The sequence below is a fragment of the Rhipicephalus microplus genome, chromosome 9 (assembly GCF_043290135.1).
Source record: "Rhipicephalus microplus isolate Deutch F79 chromosome 9, USDA_Rmic, whole genome shotgun sequence".
In the NCBI taxonomy this organism is placed as follows: Eukaryota; Metazoa; Arthropoda; class Arachnida; order Ixodida; family Ixodidae; genus Rhipicephalus; species Rhipicephalus microplus.
The window spans coordinates 39,849,909-39,859,347 of NC_134708.1; the positions used below are offsets into that span (position 1 = coordinate 39,849,909).

Sequence of the window (9,439 nt, forward strand, 5' to 3'; positions counted from 1 at the left end):
CCGAAGTCATAAGGCGTGTTTTTGAATGGCTCGTTTGATCAGTGCATCGACTTTCGTTTGTTTTTTGGACGCACCTCGCGTTATTTGTTCGTGAATTGTCATTAGAGCCGTGTGAGGTCATCACGTAAGCACCCGTCACTACGTAATGGCGTCTGACCGTGTGCTCATCACCACCTGCGGCGAGAAATTCGAGGCCTCCCGCGAAGCGCTGCGCCGTTGCTCTCGCTACTTTGATGCCATGTTCGCGTCGGGCATGAAAGAGTCCTCGTGTGACGAGATAGAAATGCGAGACATAGAACCGGAGACCTTGAGGGCTCTTATCGACGTCTCCGAGGGTCGTCCTGTGAAGGTGTCGAGCGACAACGTCGACCGCCTCTTGAAGGCCGGCTGCGTCTTTCAGTTCGAACACCTCCGCAAGGACTGCACGGAGCACCTGCTACACAGTGTATGCCTCGACAACGCCGTCGAAACGTGGCGTAAGGGGGACGCCTTCGGCGTCGGGCAGCTACGTCGGGCCGCCCTGGTGACGCTCCTTTGGCAATTCGAAGACTTCGTGGGGCACGAGACTCTGGCTACCTGCCCCTACGCTCTGGTCGAGTGTCTACTCTCCAAGGACTCGCTGAACGCCTCCAGCGAGGAAGTCGTGCGGGACGTGGCGGAGAAGTGGTTAACTTGCAACGCGGTCTTCTGTACAGCCGACGAAGTGATAGCAGTCGCGTCCTGCGTCAGACGCGTTCAGCTGCACGAGCAGGCGTCGATGCTGTGGTGCTCCTTCGTCGATTCACTCCTTGCCGGTGACGAGGACTCGTTGGAACGCTGGCGCGAAGTCTTACGAGGTGGCGAGACGGCAACACCGCGACTACAGGTCGTGAGACCTGGCGTCGTAGTGTCCTGGCTCTGTCGGCAGTCTCCCGAAGTTCCCAACTTGTGCGTGTACGTGCCCAAGAGGAGCGACGCGGACGCCTTCTCGTTTCACTCGGCGTTGCCGACGTCTAGTCGACCTGAGCCCCTTCGAGGATTTGTCGTGTGCTCCGTCGGTGCGTGGTTTTCCTGCTCGTCTACTTTTCGTTGCTCTGGTGCTGTAGAAACGGGCCGTTAGGTTGGGAAGGCCATCTAAGTTCACTCGACAAGTAATACACTAGAGCACCCAAGGGCATGATGTCAAAGAAACTGCTCTTTACCTCTCTAGTAGTCTGTAGCAGATTTTGCCATTGTATCATTTGTCTTGCATGCCAATGGTTGCCGCTCTACTACATTCTGGGCAATGAGAATGGTGGGCAAAGAACGCGATGGCACAATAGAGAGAAGCAGAAACCTTCAGCTAAACTTCATAAAATTAAATACGTGATTGCAAACACCATATGAAAATTCGACAGATGCCACGTACCGTGGGAGTTGATGTCATGCGAAATGTGCGGAGGGAAGGTGACTGTGGTGTAATTTTTTTGCTGAGCGAAACGTACTGAAACGATGCAGAACATATTTACAAATGTTGCATGCACAGACTTGTATGTTGAAGAGATGCATATGTTTTATGTAACCGCTTGTTTACCATTCGGTAACGGTGCCAAGAGCAACACAGGTATTGCCAACACGAGAAGCAGAAAGCTGAACTGTAGCACTTGTGCTTGCGAGGATGGTAGCCTTGGATAGTGCTATGTAGACCAACTTCGATGCATGGCACTCAACTACAGTTGACTAGGCTACAGTTGAGCTTGACTAGGCTTCCCAGCTGGTTACAGTTCAGCACGCAGTGACAGCGTACAAAAACTGGAGTACGCAAGTAAAAGCACAAAAAAAAACATACATTATTCTACACATAGTCACTGAAATTTTAGCTTTGTTTATAACATTATATAGACAGCACTGCAATATCAATTCACAATTGACCAACATTCTACCTGCATATGGTCTTTTTTCAAAGCTGTTCTGAGACCTCCCGTGGGTCTGTGGAAGATTGCTTGATTGCTATGAAGAATGCTTGGCTTCGATTCCTACTGGGACCATAACATTTATCTTTGCATTCATCGGGTCAACACTGTTGATGTCATTTTTTCTTAAAGCTGTCGCAGTGAAATTACTAGCGTCTGTTCTCGCCATTCCTCGGTAGGTATGAAATGTCGAATAGCTGCGTCCCATACCCGCATAATGTGGCCCATGGTGTACGGTTATGGGCTTCAGGTGTTTAGAAATCAGAAATGACTTGGAATGGTAAGAATACTTGCACGTAGCTAGAAAACTGTCGAAAGAGTTAAGCACAACACAACATCTTCATAAAGCTATCGGTGCAGCTTGGCACTTTTTCAAACATGTTGCTACCAATTCAGACACTAGAATCTCCAGGTGTCCAAATAAAATGGTTAGACATTGTATGCGACGGGGTTTTTGCATCATTCATGTCATTAATAGACAGTCATAATCGTCAAACCCTCTTATACTCCCGTAGTAATTTTGGTCCACACTAAATTAAGGAGGTGGTGACAAGAGCAACCAGACGTAAGCAGCTAGATAGATAGACAGATATGTAGATAGAAACGCCTAAAGTGTCTGCACTATGCAAAGAAATGCTCTGCATTTAAAGAAACAGTGCTACTTTACACATGCACGAGAAAACTGGTGCCGTTTGTAAGGTATTGCCATTTTTTCAGGTGGATTCTTATCGATGAGCTCACTTTCAAACTCTTTTAAATCATAAATACAGTTGTTCAAGCACACTCACAAAGACGAAGCGAACATAAATAATCAGCGAGGAGCACCAACAAGGGTCAAACATGGTGGCATCACCTCTACATACTCCACGTAAAAAAATCTGTCTTCAGACAGGGTGGCATGAAAGCTTTTGACCTGTTTTAAAACTCATTTCGTTGGTAGAGCTTGAACCCACAACTTTTGTATTACACATCAAACACTTGTGGGAAGTCATAGGTTAAATACACTTATTGTTCACTTTGCAAAAATGCATTCCTGTTCTTTCAATATCTAGGCAGTGCCACCTTTTCAGCACGCTTATTTTCTAATGCAATGGCCTACTCCATCAGTTTGGCACTGCAAACGCACTGTTCAGTCCTCAAAGAACAATATACATGTAATATGACGCTATAATATACACTGAACAATCAAAATGCTTCTCCTATTCATATTTTTCGTGTACATGTTCTTCTAAATGGGTTAACGATGCGAGCGAGCAAAACCGAAATAAACCGCAAGCTGCCGTACTACTTGCGGAGCAACACGAGTGTGCAGAAGCTCGCCTTCACAGGATTCGCTGCAATGTCGAGATAAGTTGTCGCCGAGTTTAACCAAGGCAGCGATTGTGGAAGACCTTTTTATCGCCTTTGATTAACTGCACTACATGTTATAGCTACTTCACTGCAGTTACAAGCAACAAATGCCCTCTCAGACCCTTTCCTTGACATAATTGTCGGTCAGTTTCATATAGCTCTGCAACAATGTAACATAGTGAAGGCATTGAGTACACTCAAACCCCGTTATAACAAAGTTTCATAATACACGAAAATAAGTTTGTCATACATAAAATTTCGTTATAGAAGTATATTCTTAACAATATATCCATTGTTAGACTATTTTTCATTTGATTAGTTATAGCCGATATTTTGTTATATCCTGGTTTGTTATATCGAGGTTGGAGTGTACATCATTATGGAGGCATTTGGCTGTACCAGCTGGAGCTGTTTTAATCTCGTGTTACTGTAAACACGGCAAGATGTTTGCATGATTAGTTAATGTTTTTTTCTTATTTTGTATTAAATTTAGGGAAAGACGCCTACTTCCTCTGTGGCGAATACGGAATTGGATCTGGCCACTGGAACTCCGCTGTGTATCGTTGGAACCATGTCTTGTCGAAGTGGGTTAGTGTTGCCACTTTACCAGAACCGAGGAGGCACTGTAAGACGGTTGTCGTGGGAAACTCGATCCACCTGTATGGTGGGTTCGGCAGGTACAGGGTGCGGCTGTTCAGCGTTGACATCTACGACACAAACACCGGTGAGTTTATCTCTCTGTTGCTAACGCCGAGTGTGTGTGTGTCATGTGTATGTTTCTACCACTTGCAAAGCCATTTTCTCTTGGCAATTTTGGGATGGGAGCCTCGTGACATTATGCCTCCTGAAATTCTTTATGTAACGTCAAATTACAAATTTTTAGATCTTCTGCGGCATTGGAACAATACATGAGCATATGGAGTGCATTCAAAGCCCTAAGGTTTATTTAAGAACTTTGAGGAAAAAGTTATTTAACTTTGGAGGAAAGTTGGTTTCCTTGCATGCCGGTATTCAGCATACAGCATTTCTGTGTGGTATTGTACTGAGAAAATAGTACTGTGGTCTGTGCACCCTCTGTGCAACATTTAGACTTAGGGGCACATTGAAAAGGCCCTACAACACGTTTCTAAGTACTCATAGAGTGAATTCATTATAGGAGTTTATTTTATCATTAATTGACTGCTGCAAAAGTTTTTAGAATTAGTCGAGTATGAGTGCAGTTACAGGGATTTATGTACTCTAAGTGCTCTTGCACGTATTTCGTACAAGCAAGCTCACTGAAAGCTACGCATGCAGATGAAATGGAGGCAGGAATCTACGTTCTTTAATGAGCGCGAATCATGAGCCTCCTGTGATTTCTATTTTTTTCTTTGAACATGCAGCTTCCTTCCAGTGTAAGACACCCGTGGCCACTTTGCAGAGTCCCGTGACACCCACGGTGACTATGCGGCTCACAATGCTAAAATCGGCCAATAGCAGTGGACTTTCTGTTTATGACACTGTCATTTTGGATTGCCGTTTCACTTGTAGAGAGAAGCGTGTGATTTCCAGCTAACTTTGAGAATAACTTGTACATTCCAGGCTGCAGGCTCTGCTATAATGTTTGGCTCAAACATTCTTAGAAGTTTCAATGACCGATCAGCAGTATTTTCTAACCATGTTCAAACGGTGCTGCAGGGCCCCTGTAAAGAAACCACCGAATCAAAAATTGATCTGGTCGCCGTCTCCTACCCCACAGCATGTTCTAAGTGGGCCTTCTCGGGGTAGGTAGTTTAAGCATGCACACTGGCATCACCGCAGCATGCGTCATGATTTTTGGTGGCTCAAGCACTACGACAGGTGCATACCAAGTGACATATGGTGTCAAAAACTTGCTGAATGTTTCCCTCAAGTAAACGCATGAATGCAGGCCTCTGACATGGCCTGCCAGTGCGCGGTAAACGATTCCGGAGGTCAAGGGCCACCAGTTTCTATTTCAGCGATCTCCACTGGAGGTGTTGTTCGGACTTGGAAAAGGCCCATAGGATTGCGGTTTTGACACTTAAAACTTCATAATTGAGTTTTTTTGTCTAAAGATGACATTAACAAAAACGAAAAGGGGAAAAAAGACTAGCAAAGAAAACACTTTCATTGTTGGTGTTGAGGCAGTGCTCGCTACTGCCGATACTAAACTCCGTAATTCTTTTGTCCATCCAGGCTTGTGGCATCGGGGTGAAGCTCTCCCGGAGGAAGTTGCCATCGACGCCAGTGCCATCGTGAACCTGAACAACCGAGTGTGCATCATCCCAACATGCCCAGCGAGCAGTATCGAAACAGTTCGCGCTGTGTTCCTCTCAGTATTCACGTTCACAACGTCGGAAGTCGTTGCCATTCCGTTCAGCAGTCACAAGACGGTCATCGTGTGCAAGGGTGCCGACAGCTGGTACACGTTCCACGAGCCGCGGACCTTCTCAGAATACGCAAATCCAAAGATCTCGCTGCGGTCCCTCCTCTGTGGCTGTGCCCTGGGCGATGGAGTCGGCTTCTTTATGGAGAATGGGAGGACGGCGGTGTTGCACAATTTCGATACGGACAAGCAGCACAGACTGGCCACTGGCTTCGGAGATCACATGTTGGTGGAGTGCTGCTTCGGACTACCCTATTTTGACTTGAGCGAGAAAGTTTGTGCAGATAAGTAATGTTTAATTTTGCTACAAATCGGTATGTGCTTGAAAGAGGAGAATGGCCGCGTTAACCTGACCTGTGATCTCCTCGATACATTCACTCAGATGCAGGTCGCGGGTTCGAATCCCGGCTGCGGCGGCTGCATTTCCGATGGAGGCGGAAATGTTGTAGGCCCGTGTGCTCAGATTTGGGTGCACGTTAAAGAACCCCAGGTGGTCAAAATTTCCGGAGCCCTCCACTACGGCGTCTCTCATAATCATATGGTGGTTTTGGGACGTTAAACCCCACATATCATCATCACATTCACTCAGATACGACTTAAAGAGCTCATGACACTGTCACACAGGAAGTTGCAGTTTTCAACAAAATGTAGGAGTACAAGTTGTATTGGGCCTATATATATGTATGAAAGATAGTCAACGTTGATATTTCAGTGCAAAATAAGGCCTAAAAGTCACCAACTACAATCCCTGCCCACTGCCGGTGGCTTCAGTTTTGCTATGACGTGTGTGATGTGATGTGCAGCATGTAAAAGAGCTATTGTCTTCTATCACTGTTTTAGCCATTGCCAATTGTGCAATTTCAACACTAAGCTGGAGATATATAAAATAGCTCAGCTGCACATGCAGCTGAGCATGGAAAAAATCTTTGGCCGGCAGCTTATGTCACAGCTTGCGGGTTTGCCAGTGTCGCTGAACTCTCGGGCTGTGTGAGTGTTTATAACGATGTTTAATTATAGATAATGGGCTCAACCACAGGTGCTAAAATTTCACCAGCTTATTCATGAATGTACAAAAGTTAACCATCATAACATAAATTATGATTTAAAAATTAGCTGCCGTGGCCACTTCCTGAGACCTCTAATGACATATGTTTAACTATCATAAGCCTATTATTAGCAGAGAAAATTAAGGTCGAATTTACTTTCTAAATTTCGTGACATCAAAAATTTCAATATGTATTTTTCGAATTTTCGCGACATTCGCTCGACGATATTTCCTGGAACATTGTATGCTAAGGCTATGGCACCCACATATGGCAATGTACGTCACTTTTATCGATTAGAAGCTATCTACAACCCAGTAGACTCCTTCAAAATCTATGACATCGTGGTGTTTGATGCAGGAATCTCAAGGTGCCATCTCTACCCGCATCTTCTTTATGCACGTTTTCTCACTCGCCAAGTGTCGCCTTGAGGTAAGAGTGGTGTTCTTGGGATCGTGAAGTTGTATTTTACTAATATGCGAAAAATCGATTTGCTCTTTAGTGTCTCTATAAGAAATCCAGAGGAGCTTCACTGCGGGGATCAGAGCGCAACAACAGATTTTCTCTGTGACTAAAGAAGTAGTCCTGCTCACGTGTTTAGCAGTGTTCTTTGGAGGCAGTGTTCTTTGGAGGCAGAAAAATTCGCCAAATGACGAGTGAAAAGTTGCCAAAAGTTGCCATCTTCCTTGAAATTTCTGGCGAAACTTCAAGGAAGATTCATGCAAATCATATTAATTGGTAGCTCCTTGCAAGGTGCTTCCGATTCATAGGATTGGCATGAAGCATTGGAAATTATTAGGTTATCTGCGTGCAAAGATAAACAGAACTGATTTCTAGCGTTACCGCTTCGTGCGGTCTGAGGCAACGCCAACAGACGGTGCCGTTTCATGTTTTCGGTTTTGCCGTGAGGTTGCTACGGAGATGCATGAAACTTTTTTGTCATTATTGGCAGCTCCTTGCAGGGGTAGTGGAAGTTGATTAATCATCTATTTTGGTACTGCTCCTAGCTCAATTATCGCCAACAATCTTGAGGCATTTCCATTCCCCTTGATTAGCGAGTTTATTTCTCCCAAGGCAGACACACAGAGAAGATGCCATGTGTTTGCCGTTTGTCAGCACTACTCGTCACTCAGAGAAGAGAACGGAGATGCGTGCTATGTGGGGATAGACCCGCGTTTTGTGAAATGCCATGCTTTGAAATACTATTGAATGTTTTGCAGTTCAGAATAATGCTGCAGCCAAAGATCTGTTCCCAACTTTTTTAACGATTTTTTCCCAAGTTCACACATTTCATACATTCAAAAACTGCATTAAAGTAATTTGACCATCCGGGAAAATGTTTTTCGGAAATCTAATTCAACACTCGAAAAGTTAAGCAGACATGCATCGCTCCGAGCGGGTCACTGTTATTTCTCGAATTAAACTTGTACATTTGTTGCATTATACAAGTTCCTATCTCTGATGGAATAGCTAAAACGTAAACGAAGACACTTGAGAAGGCTTTAAGAACTGCGCAAGTGGTGGGATGAAAATGGCAGCCAACTAAACTGTGCCTTGAACGAGGCAGGCGAAATAAATCATGTAGCCCCTGTGGTGATCAGAATGTGGACGTTAAGGGGGCAGACTGGTCTTAGACATCTTTTGTTTATGTCTGGCTTTTGTTTATGGCTGGTCTTGTGACTAGATATGTCAAATATAATCTGTGCAACGCTTTGCATTACAGCAGAGACCGTTTCGTAACAGTGTGTCTCGTTATGTTAAATTGCCTTTAAGCACAGTTTATCAATTGCAGTTTAGAGGTGTTTTAGCAACTATGTTTATTAATTACAGGGGCGCTACAACACTCGATCACATGGGCTGTTGTAGATTTCTCATTAGCGTAAACATCGTACATCTATGAAGTTTACTGAATGAAAAGTTCTTGAAGTTGTCTTGTAAGAAGAGGTTATTAGCAATAAATGTTTCTTCTCCCACATCTTGATGGCTTGTTCTTAATTTTTGTCAATTTGTCTTCATTTTTACACATGTTATAGTCAACATGGAGCAAATATATTCTTATGTGTAACACAAAGAATGATATTCAAATATAGACTTTAAATCAAAAGTTATATTATAAAAGTGCGAATTCTCAGCCCTCTCTCTCTCACACAATAAACGTGATCAATCAAGATTGTTGTGATTTGCCCCTTCTGTTTCACCTTCACATGGCCAACTGCAAATCTTTCACATGGCCAACTGCAAATCTAGGGTTAACAAAGTTAGCCGTTGTTATGACATAGCTTGTGTAACAACGTGAATCAGAGAGGGAGCGCAGCATTATATTTTTCGAAACGGGTAGAAACCACGTGCCCACCTCTGCCTTTTGTTATTTTATATTTTTCAGAAATGACGTGAGCGTATTAGCATATTGATCTGAGTATTTGTTGTTTTCTTTGGGACTTTAACACACTGGTGTAATTATGCTCTAGACAAATAAGAGAACATTTAGGAAGTTAACTCTCTTTATTACACCCAAGAAACCTACCTTCTCGCTTTTGACATACCTTGGTCTTGTTACGTAATGTGTGCAACGAATTCTCACACTGTTGTTCTTGAGCGTGCCGCTAGAGCGTGATCCATTTTTGGTGTGATCTATTTTTTTTTACTGCTGCATGTTGACTTTTGTGGGTAGGTTTTCTAATGGGTGAGAAACAAACACATACACACAAGAGAAAGAAATCACGTTCATA

General features: G+C 44.0%; 1 protein-coding gene across 1 annotated transcript; it reads left to right on the forward strand.

Moving 5' to 3' along the window:
- Positions 1-6,167, forward strand: LOC119163730 (ectoderm-neural cortex protein 1-like). The gene is made up of 3 exons (XM_037415792.2): positions 1-1,037; positions 3,775-4,005; positions 5,478-6,167. The coding sequence occupies exons 1-3, from the start codon at positions 146-148 to the stop codon at positions 5,957-5,959; spliced, it is 1,605 nt and encodes a 534-aa protein (XP_037271689.2). The 5' UTR covers positions 1-145; the 3' UTR covers positions 5,960-6,167.
- The last annotated feature ends 3,272 nt before the right edge of the window (positions 6,168-9,439 follow it).

Bases quoted from the DNA above. Each gene is read 5' to 3' on its own strand.
- LOC119163730 (XM_037415792.2), top strand. From the start codon at position 146: ATGGCGTCTGACCGTGTGCTCATCACCACCTGCGGCGAGAAATTCGAG. The intron at 1,038-3,774 runs GTGCGTGGTTTT...TATTAAATTTAG, and splicing joins ATTTGTCGTGTGCTCCGTCG to GGAAAGACGCCTACTTCCTC. The intron at 4,006-5,477 runs GTGAGTTTATCT...TTGTCCATCCAG, and splicing joins CATCTACGACACAAACACCG to GCTTGTGGCATCGGGGTGAA.